The sequence below is a fragment of the Megascapheus bottae genome, chromosome X (genome assembly GCF_031878675.1).
Source record: "Megascapheus bottae isolate mThoBot1 chromosome X, mThoBot2.hap1, whole genome shotgun sequence".
Lineage (NCBI taxonomy): Eukaryota > Metazoa > Chordata > Mammalia > Rodentia > Geomyidae > Megascapheus > Megascapheus bottae.
The window spans coordinates 94,860,904-94,888,649 of NC_143547.1; the positions used below are offsets into that span (position 1 = coordinate 94,860,904).

General features: G+C 35.6%; 1 protein-coding gene across 2 annotated transcripts in view; it reads left to right on the forward strand.

Annotated features, from left to right (window-relative positions):
- The window catches only part of LOC150041609 (putative MAGE domain-containing protein MAGEA13P), a 132,123-nt gene extending 105,128 nt beyond the window's left edge, over positions 1–26,995 (forward strand). Inside the window, exons 1-2 of one of the 2 annotated variants that reach the window (XM_090325813.1) lie at positions 22,341–22,436; positions 25,446–26,995. In XM_090325813.1, coding sequence (XP_090181939.1) covers positions 25,505–26,593 — 1,089 coding nt within the window. In that variant the 5' untranslated portion in view covers positions 22,341–22,436; positions 25,446–25,504 and the 3' untranslated portion in view covers positions 26,594–26,995. Of the gene's footprint in view, positions 1–22,340; positions 22,437–25,445 lie in introns of those variants that run through there. The other variant, XM_090325814.1, reaches the window with a different exon arrangement.
- The last annotated feature ends 751 nt before the right edge of the window (positions 26,996–27,746 follow it).

Consider the following 27,746-nt stretch of genomic DNA (forward strand, 5'->3'; position numbering starts at 1 on the left):
CTATTATAATTTCATCAAAATATATAATATAGATATAAATATAACACAATGAAACTCTTTAATAAAATTGAGATATCCAGTAATAAAACAATAAACAAAAGTAAGTAACATAGTTTTAATGTAAACTTAAAAAAAATTAGGGAACTTTGAACAGTAGAGCTTTCTTTCCCCCTATTCTTCTAGCAAAGTTCTGCCTAACCATAGTACTAAAATCAACCATAGACTTAAATCTCAGAAACAGTGAACCAAAATGCAAATTTCCTCCTTAAAAATATTTAATCAAGCCGGGTGCCAGTGCCTCATGCCTGTAATCTCAGTTACTTGTGAAGTTGAGATCTGAAAATCACAGTTCAAAACCAACCTAGGCAGGAAAGTCCATGAGACTCTTATCTCCAGATAATTAACAAAATGTCACAATTGGAGCTGTTACTCAAGTGGTAGAGAAATAGCCTTGAGCAAAAAATCTCTGGGATAGCATCCAGGCTCTGAGTTCAAGCCCCACAACAGGTACAAAAAACTTCAAATCAATAGCATAATTTATCTATAATTACTGCAGTATATCATTTACTGGTAAAGAGAGTTAGAAAGAAGCTACTAAGTTCACTGTCATCCCTGCTCACTATCTGTCTAAGCTACATTCTCTTCATAATTGAAGGCAAACTAGAATTCACTGAAATAATACATCTAGTATAAATTAACAGCAAAGCTATGAGCTCAGAATGTAGAGTTGGAAAACTACTCAGAAAAGCTATGATATGTGCTGGCAGTATGGCCTACTGCTACATAGTACCTAGCTTGCACAAGCCCTGGGATTGATTCCTCAGTGCCACATACACAGAATAAGCCGGAAGTGGTGCTGTGGCTTAAGTGGTTGAGCTCTAGGCTTGAGAAAGCTCAAGGACAGTACCCAGGCCCTGAGACCAAGCCCAGGGCTGACAAAAGGAAGAAAAGCTATAATACATAATGTAAAATGTACCCATCCAATTATAAGGCATGAGACTTTAAAAACCTTATGGGTACAGTGAGGGGGGAAATTACCAAATAAATTTAAAAAAAAAACTCTCTTCAAAAGTGGTAGATGTCAGTTGATCAAACAAGGACTGTAAAGCTCTCATTAGAAATACATTCAGGGAAATAAATGTTCTTCTTTTATTGTTCCAGCATGGATAGACCTGAAAGACATTGTGTTAATTGCAGTAAACTGGAAATCAAAAGAAAAAAAGCCTATCTTGTGTGATTGTTGTTCTTAGTGTACTATGTTATTTCTCTTCTCTTTTTTTGCCCTTTGGTTTGTCTCATATTGTTCCTGTATCTGACTTTGTTACCTGGTATATTGTATATATGTTTATTTGTTTATTTGAAATAGGAAAGGGAAGGGAGGAAAACAAGATGATTGGGAGGGGGTAAGGGAGGGAAGCAGGGACACAAACATGAGGAAGGGTATCAATGTGTGAGAAGTACTGCACCTACTACCTGACGAATGTAACTGTAACCCCTCTATACATTACCAGGACAAAAAAAAGAAAAAAGATAAAAGCCACAATGCATTTACATGTGTCATTCAATCAATGGTCCATACACATAGAAATAGAGAATAAAGTAATGATTATAAGTAATTCAAAGTACATACAGTTGTAAATATGGAAGATGGACATCTGGAGATGTATGGTATAATACAAAAATAGTGAATAAAAACTGCACTGTCTTTAGTATTTGTGTCATGGCACAAAATGTGGGTATGTAATATGCTAGATATGTTAATGTCGTTTATTATAGTAACAATATGGTTTTTTTTGTTGGTGGAGGGACTTGAACTCTGGGCCTGGGTATTGTTCCTGAGTTCTTTAGTTCAAGTCTACTGCCCTACCCCTGAGCCACAGTGCTATTTTTGGCTTTCTGGTGATTAATTGGAGATAAGAGTCTTATGGACTTTAGTGCCCAGGCTGGCTTTGAACTGTTGCCCTCAGATCTCAGACTCCTGAGTAGCTAGGATTACAGGTGTGAGCCATCATGCCCCGCTAGTAACAATATTTTGTTTCTGTGTATCTTATACTGTCATGGTATAAACTTCAAATAAACACAGTAAAATACATTTTAGAAAATAAATAAAAGATGGTCTGAGGATGTAGTTCAGTTGTAGAGCACTCACAGCATGTGCAAGTCTGAGTTTGATCACCAACATTGCAAAATAAATAAGTAAATAAATGAGTAGAAAGAAAAGACCAGAAAGAAATCATGACTACAGAAGTAAAGGAAAATGCAATGATAACTACTGATCAAACAGAATATCTCTGAGAGCTGTAAATTACTAAGTAATAATGTAATGTTATACTTTAATGAGCACACAAACAATAAATGAAGCCCAAAGTAAACAGAAAAAAATGAAGTGCAATGATAATAGCAGAAATAATTGAAATAAGTACACAAAAAACAGAAAATCCATTAAACTAAATGTTTATTTTTTTTATAAAGATATGAATCAACAAATCCTTAGCTAGTGTAATGGTTTGAATGTGTCAGAAAGTTAATGTGATAGAAAAGATTCCCCAGGGCCATAGTGCTGAGAAATGTTAATGCGAGTTGTATGAGACATTGCAGCCCTGCCCTCATGAACAGAATATTGCTGTTATCACAAGAATTGGTTCATTTTCTAAGGAAACTTCTTTCATCCTTTTCTTCTCCATCTTTCTTCCCTTCTTCCTATGGTGTAAGTTAATTGTGTTTTTACAAAAATACACATGAGACACATCTCCATTAAAATAATAAAGAATCGTAAACTCTAATCCCACCCTGTGGCCTCCACTACAAAGCAACCTAGATAATGTAGATGTTATTGGAAGCAACTTTGGCAAACATTTAGAAATGCGTTAAAATTTTGAGCAAGCAGTGAATGAAGAAAGAGAATTTCGACCTGATATGGAATGTATGTGATTCTTTTTTTAGCCTGCACTAATCTGTCCCACCATCTATCCCCTCCTTTGGCAGTAGATTTGGTCTCTGACATCTTTTATTCCCCCTAGGGGATCATGACACCTGGCGTGGGAGAGAGCAGGGCAAACATTATTGAAAAAGTATTTTGTGGGGCTGGGAGCATGGCCTAGTGGTGGAGTGCTTGCCTTGAATGCATGAACACCTGGGTTCGATTCCTCAGTACCACATATATGGAAAAATGCCAAAAGTGGTGCTGTGGATCAAGTGGTGGAGTGTTAGCCTTAAAGAATGCCCAGTGACAGTGCTCAGGCCCTGAGTCTAAGCCCCAGGACTGGCAAAAAAGGTATTTTGTATATCTAACCTTTAGGGCCTAACCTGAAAAATGACATGAGGCATTCATATCTTTGTTGCCTAAATTAGTACTCAACCAAAAAGAAGTAGATTTTGCTCAAAACACTACTAGATGAGCGGACAAGCCTCAGATTCTGCAGTGATTTAAATGCTATGATTTAGATGGTATTTGTCCTCTCCAAGGCTCATGTTGAAATTTAGCTGTCAGTGCAACAATGTTGATATGTGCTTGTGCCTTTAAAGTGCTTGTTTGCCAGGCTCTTTATTCATGGAGGGATTATTATAGATATTGCAGAACTGGATTAGTTACCAGAAGAGTGTGTTGTTATACACACTTAACATGAAATATAGTCCTTTCAAAATAGTTTGGTTTGTAATTGAATACATAGTTTAGTGAACCTTAAATAATTTTAAAATCCCAGCAAACTCTATGGAAGGGAGATAATTTAATAGAAAAATGAATACATCAGGTAGAACCCTTGAGGAATGAGAAGTCTTTTTTTATAATTTTTATTGTAATTAATAAAAGGGTTACATGATATTTGCCTAATAGAAGGTGCATTAATTCACATACATTGATACCCTTTCACATGTCTAGGTACCCATTACCCTCCCCCCAACCCCCCACCCGTCTTGGTTTTCCCCCCTTCCCTATCAAATTTCAAATAACCAAATACAAATAAATTCAATATATCAGATAACAAAGTGAGATACTGTAACAATATGAGATAACCAAGGGACAGCAAAGGAGATGAGAGACAACATAGTATATTAAGGACAACAATCATTCATTATATGGCTTATGTTTCAATATCCTAGAGATCCTTTCATTTAGCGTCCTACTATATGGCCTTATGTATCAAGATTTTGCTCTATTGCAGATCTCTGCTAGTAGAGCCCAAGGTTTCTACTGATTATGACGAATGAGGGAAACCATCGAGCCTAAGTTCCTTTGAGTCTGGCTTACTTCACTTAATATGATTTTTTCTAAGTCTTTCCATTTCCTATCAAATGGGGCGATGTCATTCTTTCTGACAGCAACATAGAATTCCATTGTGTACAAATACCACAACTTGTTGATCCACTCATCAACTGAGGGACATCTAGGTTCGTTCCATATCTTTGCTATGGTGAATAGTGCTGCAATGAACATTGTTGTACTAGTGGATTTAGTATGCCCTTGTTTCTGGATGGTTGGGTAAATGCCAAGTGGTGGAATTGCTGGGTCATAGGGGAGTTCTATGTTTAGCCTTTTGAGGAGCTGCCATACTGCTTTCCATAGTGGTTGAACGAGTTTGCACTCCAACCAACAGTGTAGTAGTGATCCCTCCTGGCCACATCCCCTCCAGCATCTGTTATTATTCGTTTTCCTGATCCTGGCCATTCTAACTGGAGTGAGGTGGAATCTTAGAGTTGTTTTGATTTGCATTTCTTTTATGACCAGAGATGTTGAGCATTTCTTCATGTGTCTATAGGCCATTTTTGTTTCTTCTTCAGAGAAGACTCTCTTTAAGTCTTTGGCCCATTTTTTAATAGGATGGTTGTTACTTTGGAGATTAGTTTTGGAGTGATTCATTTTTTTGAGTTGTTGATATATGTTAGATATGAGGCCTTTGTCCGTTGTTTGGTTGGTGAAGATCTTCTCCCACTCTGTAGGCTTCCTAATTAATTTACTAGCTATGTCCTTTGCCATACAAAAGCTCCGCAGTTTAATGCAGTCCCAGTTATCAAGCCTTTCTCTGATTTGTTGTGATTCTTGGTCCTTATTAAGAAAGTTTCGCCGTGTGCCAAGGAGGCCTAGTGTATCTCCTATTCCTTCCTGTAGAGTTTTCAGTGTGTCAGCTTTTACGTCCAGGTCTTTGATCCATTTGGAGTTAATTCTAGTGCAAGGTGACAAAGAAGGATCCAACTTTAGTTTTCTGCAGGTGCTTAACCAGTTCTGCCAGCACCACTTGTTGAAGAGGCTGTCTTTCTTCCATTCTATTTTTTTTTGGCTCCCTTGTCAAAGATTAGGTGGCCATAGGTCTGTGGTTTAATATCTGGGTCCTCAGTTCTATTCCATTGGTCTTCAGGCCTGTTCTTGTGCCAGTACCAAGCTGTTTTGAGAATTATAGCTCTGTAATAGAGTCTAAAGTTTGGAATTGAAGTTCCTCCAGCGCTGTTCTTTCTGCTAAGAAGTGTTTTTGCTATACGGGGTCTTTTATTAGAGGAATGAGAAGTCTTATCTCCAATAATGGAATGAGGAGTAGTAAGTAGAGGGAAGAATAGTTTTCTAGAACTCCGGTACTTGGTGCTGTCTCTGAGTAGTTTTGCTCATTACTAGTGTTCTACCACTTTAGCCACAGCTCCATTTTTGGCTTTTTTGGAGGATAGTTAATTGGCGATAATTAATTCCTTAGAAAGGCAAAAGTTCAACAAAGTAAAACACCGCATAGGGATGGGGTAGAGTCAAGGGGAAAGGGATAGGTAAATGAAGAAGAGTAGGAAAATATAGTTAATATTTCAATGTATATGCTACAAATTGAAGAAGAATGAGGGAAGTGAAGAGATGGCTGAGAATGTTGAAAGGGTTGACATTGACCAAAATGCATTGTATTCACAAACTTCTTTGTTAAGTGGCCACTCTTTGTTCAACTCATAGATAATCAAACAAGAAAAAGAAAAAGAATAGTCTCATTGGCTTCACTGCCTGGGCCAGCATTAGCCATCAATGCCTGGTGGAAAGCTTTCAACATGGAGGAAAACAGAGAAGCCATACCATGAAATCAAAATTATCTATCTCTTGTCTCTAAGACAGAAGGCTAACATAGTCTTTGGAGAGTAAAGACATATCCTACTGAAGCTGCAGCAAAATGAGTTCCTTTTTCCATAAAGATAATCATTTCTATTACATTGGCAGGGAAGTGGATATAGAAAAATAGAGGAAGTTGACTGTTCAATAGTAGATATGAGAAAGACTTTGTCAACAGCAAAATTTCATACATGAGTAAAAGAAGATCAGTGGTTAGAATGTGAGTTTAACCACAAAAATATTGATGCCCTACAATTTCACTTGTCTTAAAATGTTTGGAATTCTACCTTCCAATTATATTGTAACATTGCTGTTGGCAACAGATGTTTCTAATTTATCTAATTTCTTTTAGATGGAACTAGATGTATTCCTTTAAGATAAATCACTTTTGGGCCAGGGAGGGTGGCCTTGTGGTAGAGTGCTTGCTTAGCATACACGAAGCCCTGGGTTCAATTCCTCTGTACTGCATACACAGAAAAAGCTGCAAGTGATGTTGTGGCTCAAATGGTAGAACTCTAGCCTTGAGAAAGCCCAAGGACAGTGCACAGGCCCTGAGTTTCAAGCCCTACGACTGGTTAAAAAAACAAATCATTTTTCATAAACCAAATCATGTAATTTATGAAGTAATTTAGTGCTCAAAAGGCTGTGTGTGTGTGTGTGTGTATGCCTCTCTACTACCTGACCTATGCCCCACTTTAGTTCTCTTGCTTTTTAGGTATAGCTCTCATACTTGTCTTAGGCTGACATAGAACAAAAGATCTTTCAATCTCTGCCTGCCAATGAGCTGGATTTACAGTTGTGTATCATTGTAGCCAGTATAGAAAATCACTCTGATTCATACAATGACACTAGATGATAGGTATTATTATTTATAATTTTTTAAATGGTGCAGAAAAGCCAAAGGCCATTTAGAGAAACTCCAAAGTACCCCCAAACATACGTGTAACTTGAATTTCCTAGGGGGATATTATAGTTAGAACTGAAGGTAATATTCATTACACAAACCCTCCACCACATGAGCCATGCCTCTGGCCCTATTTGCTTTATTTATTTTTCATATAGTCCATTGTGTTTTACCTAGGGACAGTCTCAGATTTCAGTCTTTCTGCACATGGCTTTCTGGGTATCTAAGACTATAGACATGGACTACGACAACATTTTTATTGGTTGAGATGGGGAGGTCTCATTAACTTTACTCCAGCTGACCTCAAAAATGTGATTCTTCCAGTGTATGCCTCCTGACTAGCTAGAGTGCCTGGCATTTTATAACTTTATAAAATTATCTGTATATCCTATCTTCCCTAGGTATTATTCTTCACTGCATATTTTATATTGATACATCCTACCAATTAAAATAAAACTGTTTGGCTTCCTCACATGCCTCAAATCTGTCTCCTCTTCTGCATACCTACTAGCACAAGCCTAATATAGAATTTCTATGCACTACTGCCATAATATCATAACTTTTTTCATCTTTGTTATGGTTTTCTTTAAATATGTATACTTAAAATAGCTTGCAATACTGAATGGCTATCAAAATGCAACTCCAAAAAATGTGGTAATGATAATGCAAGTAAAAATGGAGAGAAAAGCATAAGCAATATTTTCACACAATTGATCAACACACTGTTAACCGGGAAGTGTCATGTAGTGTCTCTCTGAATAAATACATTCAGCAGTTTATAATTTCACTGGGAAGGTCAAATAAACATTGTCAAAAATAATAACCCACAAAGAAAAGAGAGTATAGGATAAAGTACTAAAATGCATCTAGTTAACATCTAGAATACATGATGAAAAAGTACCACTGGGCTTATTCTCTTGGTTTCAGAAAAAAAAATTGTTTCCTTTTTCCAAATTAAAAAAGAATGGAGTATGTGCATACTGTGAAGTGTCTATGTTCTTTTTAATCTTTAAAATGCATTCCTAAACTCAAATATATCCACTGCTGTATAATTACATTAAGATATGAAGTTCATTAGTGAGAAGGACACCTCTAATGGAAACTGTGATTGCTTTCCACCACCAATTCTCCTGTGATTGGCACCTTCACTGTTTTTCTCAGTCCAAATGGCTTTTCAAGTTGCTGGAGGGAGATTTTCCTCATCATCATGGTGAAATGCCAGACTTATAATAACCACTGCCTAGAGACAGGAGCTAACAATCTATTACACCAAACTCTGAAAATCAATTAAACCACTTTATTGAATCAATGAGTCAACCTTTCATCAAGCTTCCTCTCAAGGCCCTAAAGCACAATTCTTTCCTTAGTTATCCATAACCTCAGTGTTTTCTGTCTAGTTGTACTATATATCTGCCCATTTTTCTATTCCAGGAAAAGATTCATGCTATATAGGTAGATCAGGGAAGATCGTGTTAGTATAAGACCACTAAATAAAAATTACAATCCGGGAGTTTAGCCTAGTGGTAGAGTGCTTGTCTAGCATGCACGAGGACCCGGGTTCAATTCCTCGGTACCACATACATACAAAAAAAGCCAGAAGTGGTGCTGTGGCTCAAGTGGTAGAGCTCTAGCCTTGAGAAAGTCCAAGGATAGTGCTCATGCCCTGAGCTCAAGGCCCAGGACTGGTAAAACAGTAAAAAATAAAAATAAAAATTACGGTGTGAAGTTTGAGGGTAGAAGGACAAAAAATATTTGACACTAGGTTCATTATACAAAGGAAGGGGGAGCGGCAAATACAATCACAATAATGAATGCATATCCTATGAAACTAGGAAAATTGAGGGGAGAGGTTGAATTGTAAGGAATGTAGGGAGAATGATCAAGATATCAGTACTCAAACTAATTCTTGAATGGTAGCTCCTTTGTAAAACTACTTAAAGATAATTAAAATGTAATTTAAAAATCATACATATGTTTTTGCCTAAGATGGCCTCAAACCACGATCTTTTGATTGTTAGCCTCCTATCAGTGCCATAAGCAACAGATGCCTGGATGAACTTTTGCTTTCTTTGAAAAATGAATAAAAGAGGTGAAATAAATTATAGGTAATGAAAAAAAATTATAGGTAATGCCAATATTAAAAGGACAATAAAGATATTAACGAACAAAACTATTGGAAATGAGCTGAAGAGCTCAGGGACAATGCCCAGACCAAGAGTTTAAGCCCCATAATTGACAAAAAAATAATAAAAAATAAAAAAAACTTTTATGATATAGATTGAATGAATAAATTCTTTTTATGAAACAAGCTTCCAAAGCTCACTGAAGAAGATATAGATAACCTGAAGTGTGATATATATATATGTGTATATATATATATATATATATGTTTTTTTTTTTGTTGTTGTTGTTGTTGTGCTTGTTGTTTGGTTGATCATGGTGCTGGAATTCTGGGTCTGGGCTCTGTATAATGAACTTAGTGTTGAATCGTTTTTCTCCTTCTACCCTCAAACTGTAATTTTTATTTAATGGTCTTATACTAACACGATCTTCCCTGATCACACCATATAGCATGAATCTTTTCCTGGAATAGAAAAATGGGAAGATATAGTACAACTAGACAGAAAACACTGAGGTAATGGCTAAGGAAAGAATTGTTGTGCTTTAGGGCCTTGGAGAGGAAGCTTGATAAAAGTTTGACTCATTGATTCAATAAAGTGGTTTAATTGATTTTCAGAGATTTTATTTTCTGGTGGATAATTGGACTTTTGTGCTTGAGCAGGCTTTGAACTGCTATCCTCTGAACCATCAGTGCCCAGCTTATATATGTTTAGGCAGTACAATTTTCAGTTTAAAAATACTTTTTGCTAACAGAAATTCTGTAACAAAAGTTATTAGAGACTGTGTGTGTGTGTTTGTGTGTGTGTGTGTGTGTGTGTGTGTGTGTGTGTGTGTGTGTGTGTGGTGTTGCTGTAGCTGTATCTTAGACTCAGAACATAACCCCCTCTTGTAGTGTTCTTACTCACGGCTCCTGCTCTATCACTTGAGCCAGGCCTTAAGTCCAGTATTTTTACTAGTAAATTGGAGGTAGATTCTCACTGAATCTTATGCCTGTGTTGGCCTCAAGGTGTGATCCTTTAGATTTAGCTTCCTGAGTAGAGAGGATTACAGGCCTGAGCAAAAAAATGCCTGGCTTCATGGACACGTTTCAGTAAGTATTTAAGGAAGAAATAGTGAATATTTTACAGGTCTTCTTTAAGAATATATAACAAAGATTGCTTCCCAATTCATGGCAACAGTATTATGCTTTGAAGAAACCAGATAAAGAACTTACAAGAAAAGAGAATTGCATAATAATGTCAAAATATTACAAAATATTAGTGCAAAAATATTCAACAAGATATTATCAAGGAAAACCCAACAATATGTTGAGGAGAATAATTCATCATGACCAAGTAGGGTTTATCGGAAAGAAGCCTTCATTAGCATTCTAATGACAATCAAATTTATTCACCATATTAGTACGCAAAAGAAGAAAGCTATCCAACTTCAATAAATGTGATTCAGGCCCTTGGTAATATTTTACACCCATTCATAATAAAAAAGCCTTCTAGAAACCTACTAGTAAAATAATATTTCTCAAATAATCTCTAAACAAATATAATCTCTAAAACAAATTACATTTTTATCAGTAATTTTCATTTTTTTCACATACTGAAAAAAGGTTTTCAATATTTACTGGATATTGACTTTAATCACTTGCTAAAAGTAGATGTGGTTTTTAGATGTTGGATTAGAGAAGAATATTAGAAGCTTACGAATTAGCAAACATTCACTTGTAATATAGAATTTCTCAAGTACTATTTCTCTAGAAATAAAGTTAATGCCTGTTGAGCTATGCAACTGTATGAAGTAGTGGAAGATGAGGACCTGAAAGTCTAAGAGGATTTTATGTAGATGTTAAAGTTATTCTCATCCTTTACATATGACCTCAGTTTTATATGTGCTTTTTGCTGGAATGTAGATAGTAGGGTCTCTCACTAAAAATCTTGCTGAGGTTTATCCAAGAAAAATTAATTTACTACTGTATTGATCAGAGTTTCATTACTGTGGCAAAATACCTAAGAAAAACAACTTCAAGGAGATAAAATTTACGTGAATGCACAGTTTCATCCTATCTGTCCACGATAGGCTGGCTTCATTGCTACTGTGTCTGTGATGGGCAGAATGTCATGATCCAGGTGTGTGGTTGAAGAAAACTGCTCACTTAATGGTGACTGGGGAGCAAGGGGCTGGGGAAAAAATATACCCTTCCGAGACTCCATACCTATTTCCTTCAAGTAGGCTCCATCATCTAATAGGCTATTCAACTGTAAGCCATCAGGGGATTAAGTTAGTGTCCTCATGATTGAATCACTTCTCAAAAATACCACCATCTAAGGACCAAACCTTCATCCCATGAGCCTTTGGGAAAATTTTACATTCAAACCACCACAACGAATTATTCCTTTCAGTAACTGCTAGGCTTTAGGTCTTTCTGTTCTGATGTTATGTACTATTCTATTGAATTTTAACCTTTCAACTTTTCTTTCTTTTGTGCTCACCCTCTTTCCTATTCTCTTTGAGGCTATGATATTATAGGTATCTTCTTTCTCCATGTAATGGGATATGTAGAACAGTAGATACATATTTTTCATGTGTCATTTTATAGCTTTATTTGTTACATGACTTATACAATATATAATTTATCCTCTCCATGCATTTTGATACATTATAATAATTCTTATATTTAACTGCTCCTGTAACTCCTAATACTTCCAACTTTCCATACATGTGTTGTCAACACCCATTTTTAGACCTAAGCCTAGGCAATTAGTGATCTGTTTTCCTATGTCTAGAGATTTCTAGCAGTATTACATATAAGTAGAACCATATGATACACAGTCTTTAGTCCCTATCCTTTCAACTTAGCATTATATTTTTGAAATTTACACTGTAGAATGTATTTATAGTGTTCCTTTTAATGATGAATGTTCAATTGCATGAATATACATATATTGTTTAGTGTTTCAAGAGTTGATGGACATTTGATTTCAATTTATACCTGTTATGTATTTTTTATTTTTAATTAATTAATTTGTTTGTGCTAGCATTGGGGCTTGGACTAAGATCTTCAATCTTTTTGTTCAAAGCTAGCTTATTTGTGGGTAATTGGAGTTAAGAATCTCATGGACTGTTCTGGCTTCAAACTGTAATCATAAGCTCTTAGCCACCTGATTATTTAGAATTACAGGCCTGAATTACCAGCACTCAACCCCATAGCTTTCATTTAATAAAAACTTACAAACATTCCATTGCAAGCCTTTGTGAAAACTTGTTTATATATGATCAGTCATGTGTTATATGATTAGGTATTTAGTAAGATATAAATCTATTTGTTAAAGTGACTGCAGCATTTAGACTTTCCATTCACAATGTATATGAGTCCTAACTTTCTAAATTCTTTTCAACAATTGTGCTTATCTGCATTTTGGTTATAGTCATTTTGGTGGTTATTTTCCTTCCCTTCCCCACCCACAAGATATAGAGTTCATTTCCCATGTAATATCTACTGAGTACCACTGTAACATTTGATTACCCTTTGTTCCACCTTTTCTATGCCCCATTACCTTTCCATAAATCATTCAGCATGATTATTTGTAGATTTATACATATATTCTAGCAACAACAAATGAGGGAAACCATGCAATCTGTTTTTTTAATCTGTCTTACTTCACTTAATATAATTATTTTCCAAGTCTTTTTACTTTTTTACAAATGGTATATCATTTTTTCTGTTAGATGAGTAGAATTCTATTATATATATATATAATCACATTTTATGATCCATTCATCTACTGAGGAGCATCTGGATTCATTCTATGTTTTGGCCATGGTTAAAAAAAATACTGTGATGAGCATGATTGTACTGGTGCTTTTAGTGTGGCCTGGTTTGTAGCTGTTTGGATAAATGCCCAGAAGTGGGATTGCTGGGTCATAGGATCTTTTTCCTTCTCTAACGCATTCTTCCTCTCTTTCTCTTCTTGTTCTGCTCCTTCTCCTCTTCCTTCCTTTTTGCCTTTTTTTCTTTTTGGTCGTACTGGTGTTTGCTGAGATGATCCTCTACATCTTAATCCATGTTCTTAGTAGAACCAACAACTTGTATAGAAAAGCTATATGGAGATTTAATTGCACTGAATCCACAGACCAGTTTAACATGTACAGTCTGTGAACATAAAATCACTCTACATATATTTAGAATTTATAACCATTTCTCAGCTTTGTCTTAAAACATCAGTATAAAAAACTTACACTACTTGAAGCCTGGAGTGTGGCCTCATGTTAGAGTGCTTGCTTAGCATACATGAAGCCCTGGTTTCAATTCCTTGGTAACACATACACAGAAAAACAAAAGCTGGAAGTGGTGCTGTGTTTCAAGTGATAGAGCACTAGAAAGAACTGGCAAAAAAAAAACCTTATACTTCTTTTGAAAATATTTCTAAAAACATTTTTTCTTTATGTGCTATGATACATAAAATTTTCATTTATTTTATTTGTATATTATTTGTGACCCTATAAGTAAAACCCAATGATGATAATTTCAAATCTTTACATGTAAAACAGTAAATATGTGAGTATATCTGAAAATTGTCATGAATGTGTTTCCTAGGACCATTTACAATAATTCTACATATATAATTTCTCATAAATCCAATGTGCAAAACAAAGATATCCAATGTGCAGTTACTAAGAATTGTCTCCATGTAAGTAGAAATAATTAGGCTCCTTAATGTGAGATAAAAAAGTAGAATCAATCTTGTTTTGCTGTCCCTTGTTTATCTCATATTGTTACAGTATTTTATCTTGTAATCTGATATATTATATATATGCTTATGTGGTTATTTGAAATCAGATAGGGAAGGGGGGAAAACAAGATGAGGGGTGGGGGCAGAAGGAGGGAAATGGGGACCAATACATGAGAAAGGGTATCAGTGTTTGTATAGTAATGCGCCTTCTATAATGTAACCCTTGTCTTAATTACAATAAAAATATGAAAAAATAAAACTTGATGAAAAAGATATATACTAATTCAAAAAATCTTTGTTGATTTGATTATTAACAATTAACTTTCATAAAAGTATAATTAGGTTTTAGAGTTATGATATAAAATATACTAATAGAAAAGAAATCATTCTGAAAGAATACAACTGCATAATGTTCTACAACTCTACTGTGTCTTTATTCAAAGTAATATTATCATTATGACATAAACCTTTTTTATCTGTCCTTTACACAAATTATCAGTTAACTAATCTGCAATAAGACTATGTGGGAGTCACAAAAATATCAGCCATAAATGGAAAAATGTTTAGATTACTAGTCTCTATGTGAACTGATGCAAGCTCTGCTCTGCTAAGCAGCTTTGTTGATCTCAAATTTGCTTGCTCACACATCTAGTGATTGGTTAGTCTAGGCTAGGCTAACCTGAATCAATAATTGTGCTCTATTTTTTTTTCTTCCAACAAGCAGCCCTAAGCTATGATCTTTCTTTGGCAATAGTCAAGATACAAGAGCAACTAGAAACAGAATCATCTTGAGGCCTCACATCAAAACCAGTTCCTTGCACTTCCATTTTACTCTGCAATAAAAGGCAAACTACTTTATAGTTTTGTTTTGAAAGGATATTGTTCAAAAATGACCCGAAGTAGGATTAAGTAATTTAAGTTAACATCTGTAATACAATCTGAGAAATAGGTGATCATTAGAATTCTAAACACATTCTGCTAGCTATTTATCCATTGTTCACTGAGATTGTTATCCAGCTCTAATATCTGTACATTTCAACACTGCCTCAGCCACTTTTGTAGAGGAATCTCTGAGTGGGATATTTAACAGTTTGGTATATGATTTCTAGTTGGCTAGATTCCATATAATCACTAAATAGTAGAAATATCTGAGTGTACCACAAAAAACACAATTTTTGACATGTAATTAGCTTGTACATATTTAGTAAATTATATTGGGAACAGAGGGAAATTATATTTTCAACAAATACATCAAGAAACTAATGTTTTATCCTAATTTGTAGTTTCACTATTTGTTTCAACTGTGAATAGGAAATTATTTACATCAGTGAATTCTAAATATAGAAAAATGAAAAAAGAACCAATTTAAAGTCTCAATTTTCTAAAGCATTCTGGTAATACGAAGAACTCATAATCTAAATTTGTTGAAAAAAGTGTCATAGCACATAGATAATAAATACTATGCCTGTACGATGCTGTGAAATTTGTGTGAATCACACATTTTGTTTACTGTGACATGTTTAAAACATATAACTGATTTAGTATAAGTGTACAAGTCCTTGTGTCCTCATAAATTCATTACTTTATTAGGAAACCTGTGACAACTCTGTGTGTGTGTGTGTGTGTGCTACTGAGGATTCAACACAGGGTCTCATGCTTGCTAGGCATATGCTCTACCAGTTGAGTCTCCTATCTTATCGTAACTTTTCCACTTTATATTTCAGATATGATCTCAAATGTTTCCTGGGATTATGATCCTCTTGTGGGGCCGGGGAGCAGTCATAGGGCTTGAACTCTAGGCCTGGGCTCTGTCTATGAGCTCTTTAGCTCAAGACTATCTCTCTATCATGTGAGCTACAAGATCACTTCTGGTTTTCTGGAGATTAATTGAAGATAACAGCGTCACGTTCTTTAGTGCCCGTGCTGTCTTTGAACTGTCATCCTCAAATCTCAGCTCCCTGAATAGCTACGATTACAGGTGTGAGCCACTGGCACCTGACTGATCCTTTTCTACCTCCCAAGAAGCTAATATCATGAGCAAGCTCTATTACATCAAGCCCTCACAACTGCTTACAAATCAAATCAATTATTTTAACAACTACTTACTGAATCTTCTTTATGTACAAATTATTTATAAATCTGCACATAGGTCTATATGTAAGAAAGGAGAAAATTATCTCCAGAAACAGTAAAGATGAGAAAAAAACATTTTCCCACATTTTTATTAACATCAATCAATTGTACAAGGGGTTTAAATTTGATATGTCCACATACGTACACAGGTACTGTCACAACCTCATCCCATCCAACACTTTCCCTCATCCCACCACCCTTCCCAAACTCATCTCAACAAAGTTTTATTTTCCAATTTCACACATTTACATGAACTATTTTGGTACACATTCACCTTCTGTCATGATCTCATTTGCCTTCTATCCTCTCACTAATACCCATACCCCAGACAGGACATGTTTACATTCCTGCTTTTCTTTTTTTTTTCTTTTTATTAAGTTAGTTTTTCAGCCAGTTGTGATGGCTTATGCCTGTAATTCTAGTTACTCAGGAGACTGAGATCTGCGGATCAAGGTTCAAAGCCAGCCTGGGCAGAAAAGGACCTGAGACTCTTATCTCTAATTAACCTCTAGAAAACTGGGAAGTGGGGGTTAGCTCAAGGGCATGACAGTAGCCTTGAACTGAAGAGCTCAGGGCCAATGCCCAGGCTCACGGATAGGGTGGTAGCCTTGAGCTGAGGAGTTCAGGGATAGCTCCCAGTCCCAGGGTTCAAGCCCCATGACCCACAACATTTTTTTTTTGCCAGTCCTGGGCTTGAGCTCAGGGCTTGAGCACTGTCCTTGGACTTTCTCAAGGTTAGAGCTCTACCACTTGAGCCTCAGCACCACTTCCGGCTTTTTTCTATGTATGTGGTACCGAGGAATTGAACCCGGGTCTTCATGCATGCTAGGCATATTTAATCACTGGCACATAAATTTAAGAGCATAATTAAAATTAAGCTGGATCTTTGTATGTCATGGACATGTATCAATCTATATGATATATCAATATATTTATATAGAATATATATCCTATCATAGACATATGTGTCTCTATAGATCTATTTATATCTCCAAATCCATGTCAATGACCTGGAATACTTGAATATTGAGTTATCACTCTTGTATTGCTTAAATCTAATACCCAGATATCAAGGAGACTATGTACCTTTTGTTCCTTTGGTGTTGGCTTATCTCACTCAACATGATTTGCTCTAGTTCATACACTTCCCCAGTGAATGCCATTATTTTATCTTGTCTGGTGGCTATGTAGAATTCCATTGTATATACATACCACATTATTTGTATCCATTCATCTATAGTGGGGCATCTGGGTTGTTTCCATCACTTTGCTCTTGTGAATAGTGCAGCAATGAACATGAATGTGCAGGTGTCCTTTTTATATCTTGTGTTATGATGTTAAGGGTAGGTGCCTATGAGTGGTATGGCTGAGTCATAAGGAAGATCTATGTTTAGTTTTTTGAGGAACCACAAAACTGCTTCCCAGAGTGGTTGCACTGGTTTACATTCCCACCAGCAGTGCCTGTTGCTCACTTTAAAAAGTATATATTACTTTATTTCTCCTATATGCACATACAGTACTTTAATCAGATTGATCTCCTTATTTAATATGGCTTTCACCGTCCTCTCTGCCCTCTATTACTCAATAGCCTTAAGCGAGTCCCATTTTCCTTCTTCATTCTCAGATGCAATATATTTTAGTACTATAGAACCAATATTTTTGAGTATTTACTACATAGATGTAGTGTTGAGTGTGTTATAGTCATTATGTCATTCAATTCTAATAATTTTAAGACTAGGAAGACTAGGTAATATCATTTTTATCTTTTACAATGAAAGCAGCTTAGGCTTTAAGGTTATTGAAAAGATCAAAGTTTAAATTTGAACACAGATTGGATTTATTCTATATTTATTGTGCAGTATGTAATAAATGATTCTATCAGAAAAAAATCCAACAAAGTCCAAAGTGAGGGAATTAATTAAATATTAAGGAAGAGAGCAATAAATGGGTAAGGTGCAAGAAGTAAAGAAATTCCAAGCAAAGGAATACATTAGTAACATTAAAACTCTACAGAATATATTCAGGAAATTACAAGGAATCATGAAATGGCTGATATATTTGAAGACTAAAGTGAAAGGGGAAAAATAGAGAAATAATACTGAAAGAAAGATTTGGAATAAATTTGTTCTAAGTTTTGAAAGCTATTCTTATACAATTATGAGATCTCATGAAATTTTAAACTCATCAGTTTTTTAGATTATTTATCCATGTAACTACTTGTGGAATAAAGTACTGGCTCAATGAATGAATGAATGCACATGTAATTGGGCATCTAATATTTCAGGAGAAGTAATTTTGCTGTTTAATAGCCATGATTTTAACCCTAACCACTATAAAACAAGATGAAATAGCCTTTTTCCATAATGTTTGTTTTTACTTAATGGCTATATAATTAAAAGGGAGATAAAAATTGGATAAGACTATTCTCATAACTATTACTCTGACAATGAACACAAAAATACATAAAATACATACTGGAATAAATTAAACTAAGGACTAATTTGAAGTAATACACTATTATTATATCAAATTTAAGGCAAAATTGACTCTAATTTTGGTCCTTTCATTTATTGAATTGATATTTATTATTAAATTTTGAATAGCCTCTGTTAGGACTAAGATATAATATTCATTTTCTATTTTCAACACACTGACAGAAATCTTTTGATATGTATTTGAGCTGTTGGCTTCATATTTATATCAGAACACTGTAATTATAGGAAGAGAAACATTTGATTAGGATGAGTTAGCCCAGCTGTTTCTAGGGTTCAATCAGCAAGAAGATATCATGAAATTCAATATTGTGAAATTGAAACATATCTCCAATCTTTCTCCTTTCATGCTACTTTCATCCTATGCACATGGATGAAGGTAGCTTTGTCCTTATTTTCCTGAATTCACACACAAATGTCATGTCCAATTGACATGTGGGCCTACTGTAATTATATAAAGACATAACCAATGTAGAGCTCTTGATTATCACATATAATTATTTTTCCATATATATCTTTCTTCTTATATAATATTTGAGGGGAATTTTCTTCCTCAAAGAAATTTAGGAGTAAAGGTTCCTGGATGGGATGACACTTTTATCCACAATGATTTTTGGTTATGATTTGACTTTATAGAATATAGAAGCTGAAGTTCTGCTGCTATTCATATCATGAGTACACATAGCTCATAACTGACTCATGATCAGTTCAAAACATAGTTCTCTAAAATATAGAAGCATTGAACCAATATGGTTCCTCACTATGCAGTGTATTAAGGATTCACATGTAGTTTACACAGAGAAGTTCTCTCTTTCTCTTCATATACATATACACATATAAGCTATAGATATGTTGATGTACATATATATAAACATGTATAATGCAACATGTATATATGTATGTATAGGATAATATATGTATGTTTTTAAATTAAGTCTTTCTGCGTGACCTTTTAAAAAGATTTGTTTTTCCATGCCCATTGATATAATTATTAATTTGATACTCCTATTAGATTGAATTGTATTTCCCAAATGTATCATGCATTCATAATCTCATTGCTTCATTTGGAGACTGAAGTTTAGGTGGCCATTCATATTTTATTACAATCATTAACTCTCATTGATTCAGCTCTCAAGACAGAGATAATGATCATGTACATGATGTGGGATTTGCCACTTCTGTATTTATGCCCTACCCTCGGCACTGGATTTGACTCTATATTTTGAAAGGAATGAAATTCTAACTGAAATAACTCTATGTCCAGTGTTGTTAGACCTATGTCTCCAAGTATGAAAAAATCTAACAGTTAACTTTTCAGCATTTTAGCAACTTAAATCTCTCTCTTATCCCAGGGTACTATGCCTGAGTGGTCAATGAGTTCTGATTTTTTTATCTTCATAATTTAAAAAGTTCACATACTAAGTATTAAGAATGCACCTTATTATATGTGACAACATAATAAGTAAAAAAGAATTAAAGGGTTTTCCTAGTAACAGGATAACTAAGAAATGAGAAACCAAATTCTCAGAAGGTATTCTAATTTGATTTATATCGTGTAATATTTTTAAAGTGTCCTGTGATATAAATCTTTCCAGGAATCAAATATCATCATAATTTCTCACCTGAGTGATCTCTTAAAAATCTAAGTATTTCTTTAAATATATCCTCAGGAGGAGTAAGAAGACTGAAAATAACACAATGAAACCTACAAAGATCTGTTAATGAGAGATAATAGACTAGTTTGGAAAGTGTAGCAAGAATCCACTATATATAGTATAAAATTAAAAAAGAACAAGGGCAATACTGGTAGGGGAGGGATGGTTGAGAATGTTGGAAGGATTGATGTTGACCAAGATACATTATATTCATAAACTACTTTGATAAATGACAACTCCTAAAAGATTTTGAAAAATGAATAAAATCTGTGGCAGAAGTAAATAATGAGGGTAACGAAATGTGGTGAATTTGATAAAAGAAAACCATATTCATGTTATAAACATTATAATGAAACTCACTATAAATATGCATATATGTATATTTCTTGAAGTCGCTTCCTGGTGATATCCCTGAGCTTATTGCTCAAGGCTAGTGCTCTATATATTTGAGATATAGGTGTACCTCTGGCTTTTATTTTTGATGGCTCATTGGAGATAAGACTCTCACAGACTTTCCTGTCTGGGCTGGCTTCAAATCATTAGATCTCATCATCCTGAGTAGCTAGGATTACAATGCCTGGCGGTATGTATGCTATCATTTTTACAATTTCAAAATAAATTACAGAGCTATTGGACAATCAAAAAGATAATGAGATGGGGATGCATAGGTAGGTTTTGATGAAGATCAGGAAAAGATGATACACAGCTTGATAGTAACTGGTAATGGCTATAATGAGGCATTTGATATACATGATTTTATCATATGTTTAATGGTTAAAACATCAGTGCATGGTATATGTTATTGTAACCATGAGATTTAGAAATACTAGAAAAAATAGGGTCAATGTTACAAAGCTGGTTTAAAAAAGATTAGAGAGAATAGTATCCACAGCTTATCTATTAGTATACAACATGAGTACTTCCCAAATTAATTTGCTTATAAGATTACTTTGTTGGCAGGCATCATTTTCATCTGTAATGAGACTATCAACAGGTCAGAGTTAAGAATATACTCACTCAACAAAGATTAGAGATGTCATATATAGAAAAATCTCATTTTGTTTGTAGAAGAAATGTTACCAAAACTTGAATGACTTTCACCTACTTGTTAAGTGAGAAGTTATAAATGAATAATACATCCTAGGGCTCAGAGTTAGTTCACGTTGTTTGTTGTCAATTTGTCATTCCATTGCAGAAATATTAAAAATAGACTTACTGTGTACTTCAGTCAGTAATACTTTGCTTTTGTTGGCTCTGTATGGCAAATGCTGCGTTAAACTTAGGAAAATAATTACGCATGAACAAAATGATCTACAGTGATTATAGCCAATTTTGGTTTCAGTATGGATGTTTGTAAATGAAAAGAATTGTAAAGGTCTTGATTATAAACATGTAAGGGAAAAATACACTATGTACTATTTACACTATATACTATATATACCATATATACTATATATTATTTCTTTGATTACTGCTATACTTTAGATAGATTGCATTTCTTTCACAACCTCAAAATAAATGTAATCTATAGTGCTGTTTTACTTAAAATGATATTACAGTTCCATCTGTTATTTAAAGTAAACATATTAGAATAAAATTTTGATTTGATTTGGTACAGAAATTAGAAATATAGACTTTGGAAATACAGCATATGGACTCAGTCCCTTTCTAGCCAAATGACATAGTCAGTAGTATATTTTATCTGTAGCTTAATTTCTTCATGTATAGAATACAAAGAAGACAGACACGTAGCTCATAAAATTTAAATGAAATAAAATGGAGTTTAAATAATGAATGAACAATATAAGGCAGGCACTGGTTGTTCATGAATATAGTTATAGCTTCTTAGGAGGTGGGGATTTGAGGATCATGCTTTAAAGAAAGCCAATGCCAGCAAAAAGTCTGTGATATTGTTATCTTCAATTATGCCGGGAAAAAGCCATGGGGGTTTGACTAAAGTGGTAGAGCACCAGCTTTGAGCAAAAAAATGTGAATAGGACGTATGCCCCCTTGTGCTGAGATATATAAGACAGAGTTGTATTACGAATTTTGCTTTAGAAATCAGAAAAAGGCAATGCATCCTCTGAGGAAGTTAGAATTGGATCAGCAGAATGAGGGGGTCCAGGTCCAGGCCCATATATTTGGGCCTATTATTACACACAGAGGAGGCGTGGTTTCCTAGGGCAGCCTGTGACGTCATCTCTAGGCAACGGAAGACAGCATTCCCGGATATAACAGCCATAGGCGGCGCTTCCTCTGAAGAGGTTTGTTTTTGCGAAGGGTCCGTACTCAGGTCAGCAGAAAGTGGTATCACGGGCAGTTTCGGGCGTTAAGGTAAGAAATATGAGTGAATTTTGAGAAGACTTACTTAGCATGTAATAACCTACCTCTTTTGTTAGCTGTGGAAACCCCCCGGGACGTGGTAGTCATGGAGAGGAACTGTTCTAAGATGGCGGCCGTCCGTTGTTTGGGCTGTGGGCAGATGGGACTTTTGGCCCCAGGGTTCAGAGTCCATCATACGAGATTCCTCACCTGAGCAAAAGAAGGAAACTAAAAGTCCTATCTGGTAATTATGGTGAACTTGGGTAGAAAGAGTTCCCTGCTTGCAATCCCAGAACGATCTCCATGGAAATTCCCACTTATCTCTGCTTTGGACCAGAGCAGCCTACTTCCTGTTCATAATACCTAGATAGGTTGTTTGGCGGGGAGAATAAAGGGAATTTCAGGCCTTTAGAAGGCCTGAGAGGACGTAACCATTATACACACAGAGATACTACATGCCCTGTACAGTCATTTTACCCAGTAAGGTTAGACTGCTGTAATTCAGTGCCCAAGGAGGCAGAAATCCGAAGAGTGCCACTTAGAAAGCAGCCTGACAACATTCACCGACATCTTTATTCAACCAGCAGTCAGGACTGCTGACTTCCTGCTTATCCCACAGGCCATAGGTGAAGAAGGATTAATGTTCATAGATAGAAAAACAAATCTTATCTGAAACATAACTTTAAAACAAAAAGAATTGGAGGTATAGTTGGTCTCATACATTTGTTGCTCTTCACTTTAAACCCTGGTGCCCAAAGAAAAAAAATATACTTTTATTTGTATGTAGCTACTAGAGCTTGAACTCCATACCTCGTGCTTTTACTTAGCTGGTTTTCTACCACATGAGTCACATCTCCACTTCTGGCTTTTTGCTGATTAATTCCTCTTGGGTTGGTTTTTAAAGGCACTCTTCAAATATTCAAATCTCCCAGGAACTAGCATTAATCGGACATGAGCCACCAACACCTACTCAAAAGTCCACTCACCCTTTTTTAATAGACCCTAGACCTGCTTTAAAACACACACGTCCCCTTATTTCCTTGTTTTGTTGTCCCTGGGAATGACATAAATGCATTTAAAAAATAATTCTCAAGTTTAGCAAAACATATTACAAACCCTTACCAGAAATAAATATACCATTGAGCCATAAGTCAAAGGGATTCCCAAAGGCACCTGCATATCCCAAACTGTTTCATCTTATAAAAATCAACACCTTAACACACCTACAATTATAACGCATCATCTCACTTCTTTCTTATAAAAATCTACACCTTAAGACAACTACAATTATAACGCATCATCTCACTTCTTTCTTTCTTAAATTATATTTAAGTAGTTGTATAAAGTAATAGCCCTTCAACAAAGTGGTATATGAATACAGTGCATCTTTAAACATTTTTTAAATTTAATTTTATTGTCAAGGTGATGCACAAACGTATTATATTTACCCACCTAAGGTAATGAGTAAGTTTCTTGTCAAACATTGTTACCCCTTCCCTTGTTTTACTCCCACCTTCCCTCCCCACCCCCATAAGTTGTAAAGATCATTTCCAACAGATGGTCTTGTGACTATCACTATTGCATTTTTTCATCCTTTGTCCTATCATTTTTGTTCTTCCCTTTCCTTTCCCCAATTCAGATAGACCTATATATAAGACACAGGGTACTAAAATACAGTGACAATAGAAGATAAACCAAAGGAAAAAAAGAAATAACTTCACAAAGTACATTAAAGAAAACACACTAACAAAGAAAAACATCTTGTTCCATATCTTAGAGTTCATTTTACTTAGCATTATCTTATATAGCCGTATGTACATAAATATTAAGCTATTGTGATGCTCTTCTAGGACTATCTTAGACATATATTAGTTATTACAAATGAAGGAAACCATGGAGCCTAGGTTTCTTTAGGTCTGGCTTATTTCATTTAATATTTTTTCCAAGTCTTCGCATTTCCTTACAGGTGAGGAAGTGCTAAGAATATCCTACACTTATTCTAGCTAGTACAAATGAGGGAAATCATGTAGCCTATATTTCTTTGGATCTGGCTTGCTTCACTTAATATAATGTTTTTCCAAGTCTCTCAGTTTCCTTTGAACATGGCAATGTCATTTTTTCTGATGGAGGCATAGAATTCTATTCTATATGTATACCACATTTTCCTGATCCATTCATTCACTGAGGAGCATCTGGGTTGATTATATATCATAACTATGGTAAATAGTCCTGCAATAAAAATTGTTATGCAGGTAGCTTTACTATAGACTTGTTTGTGGTCATTTGGGTAAATGTCCAGAAGTTGGATTGCCGAGTTATAGAGGAGCTCTATGTTTAGTCCTTTGAGGAACCTCTATGCTGGTTTCCAGAATGTTTGAACTACTTTACATCCCCACCAATAGTGCATCATTCCCTTTTGGGCACATCTCCATTAGAATCTGCATCTGTTTTTACTTTTCTTTTTGTGGGTTATGGGACTTGAACTCAGCCTGGGCACTCTCCCTGAGCATGTCAGATCAAGGCTACCATCCTACCCCCTGGCCTGGGTATTGTCCCTGAGCTCTTCAGGTCAAGGCTACCATCCTACCCTTGAGGAAAGCCCCACTTCCCGTTTTCTTGATGTTAATTGGAGATAAGAGTCTCAAGTCTTTTATGCCTAGGCTGGTTTTGAACTTTGATCTTCAGATCTCAGCCTCTTGAATAGCTAGGATTACAGGTGTGAGCCACAGCACATGGATTTTTCTAGATATTTAATGATCCTTTTATAGGTAAAAGTGGATGCAACCCATTTTCCAGATTGAATTCACCATCATAGTGAATGTATTTTTGATGAGATCAATAAGATACCTATGTTATTTGTACCTTGAACAACATTGTTATATTCTTTGTCAGCGTCCTAGGAGTTGCCCTATCGAGAGAATAAGAGAACACCAGTAGGGCTTTGAGCAATACTTAAGGGAAGATATGTTAAGGCCTTTGACACTAGTGACAAGTATTTCACACTTTTCTTTTCTCCCTCAGGTCAGTTGATTCCATCACTCTTCTACCTACACTTCTGCTAACCATTCCTTAGACAAGCCATGATGCCTCATGGCCAGAAGCAGCAATATGAGCCTGATCTTGAGGTTGACAAAGACCTTCAGGCTCAAATAGAAGCCCTGGGCCTGTTGGATGCAGATGAGGTGGCGAGTGCCACAGTTCTTTCCTCTGTTTTGATCCCAGGCATATTGGAGGAAAATTCACCACCTCATCCTCCACTTCCAGCTGCTGCTGATATTGGTGCTGTGGGTGGAATTTTAAATATTGCCCACTGTCTTCAGGAAGCACCTTCTTCCTCTGCTACTGTGGAAGACACACTATCAAGGAAACCAACAGAAGATTCCAGTGACCAAGAAAATGAGGGTGCAAGTGCTTCAGAGGCCCACCCAGAGGCTGAGCTGCTGCTCACTACTTCTCTGGGGAAGAAAGTGACTGAGTTGGTACAGTATCTGAGTGTGAAGTATACAACAAAGGATCTCGTCACAGAGGAAGAAATAATGAAAAATGTCATCAAAGACCTCAAGGATTACTACCCCATGATCTTCAGGAATGCCTGTGAATGCATGGAAGTCGTCTTTGGCATTGAAGTAAAGGAAATAGATCCCATCAGCCATGCCTATGTGCTCATCAGAATGCTGGATCTTACCTATGATGGAAGGCATGATGATGAAGGTCTGCCCAAAACAGGTCTCCTCATACTTATTTTGGGCCTGGTCTTCATGGAAGGCAACCGTGCTTCCGAAGAGAAGGTCTGGGAGGCATTGCGTATGATTGGTGTGTATGCTGAAAAGAAGGATTTCATCTATGGGGATCCAAAGAAGCTGATTACTGAAGATTTTGTGCAGGAGAAGTATCTGGAATATGAGCTGGTGCCCAATAGCAATCCTGCTCGCTATCAGTTCAAGTGGGGCCCAAGAGCCTATGCTGAAACCAGCAAGATGAAAGTTCTGCAGTTTTTCTCCAAGGTTAGTGGGAGTAGCCCCACAGCCTTCGTTTCCTTATATAAGGAAGCTTTGAAAGATGAAGAAGAGAAAGCCAAGCTTGTGTTGGCCAACATGAATGCTGCCTCTGTCACCATGGGTAAAACACCCAAACCCAAATCTAGCAGCAATTCCTCCCCTCCCAAGTAAAGAAGTTCTTTACTCTGTTATTGGAGAAAATGGTCAAGTGAAGATAATTGTTAGTTCCTTTTTCTGTATTTTTCAAACATTTCTCATACAAGTTGCATTAGCTTCAGAATCTAGATTGCTTATATGGATCACACATATGTTGTTGTCTACTGGGGTTTAAGAATAATAGTGTTGGTGTTCTGATATATGATTTGTGATGATTTGAGATATATTTCATTGTATTTTGTGACCTGGAATATGATGAAAAGTGATGATGTTGAAACAGAATTTTCTTTACAAATGTGAGAGCCCAGTAATAACATAGTTTTGTGAATGCAGAAAAAGATTGTTAAACATTTTAAATGTATTTACCTTCTTGCTTGACTTGCTCAAGAATGTCTGAGAAATTACACCTTAATAAACAAGAGCATATAAACACTGCCTCATTTATTCCTCTAGCATTAAGAATTTTTTCATTTGAAGGCAATAGTTAAGCAGTGGATATTTAAACATAAAAAGGAAGATGGTGAAAATTCATCAAAAAACATAATGAGAAAGTAAAATGGATTTAAGAGGTGGGATTTTCAAATGGTAGCTGCCAAGGGTAAATGCCCAAAGCCAGGACAGATAGGGCGTTTAGAAACCCAAACCCTTATGTGAGAGTTAATTTTTGGCTAAATTAGATGGTAGTAGGAAGCCAACCTTAGAAAGGATATGTGATAGGTGACTGAAAACCCACAAATGGACAATGGCCATGACTAAGTTTTTGTAGATGAGGTTAATATAGCTTCTTCTGAAGGCTCTATTTTGCTCTCAGTGGAACAACACAGCATTGTGTCTTCTCCCTGAAATAGAGTATTCCTATTGTCCTTAAAAGCCCTTCCCTTATCTGAAGCCTCTATGATATCCACAGCTCATTCAATGTCACTTCACTTCAGAGGATATTTTGATGTCTGGTCATCTTCAAAGAACCTTCAGTACACTTACTGTGTTAGTAAAATGGGCTGTGAATAGAAGCTGATTTGCGGGTTATGTGCTGCTGCTTAGGATATAACCTTAAAATTTGAGATTTTAAAATCATACTAATAAAGTCCTCCTTTAGCAAGCTGTGTTATTTGAAAAACTAGATACATATACAGATCAATGGGTTTACTTCAGTAGCTAAAGCCCAAAG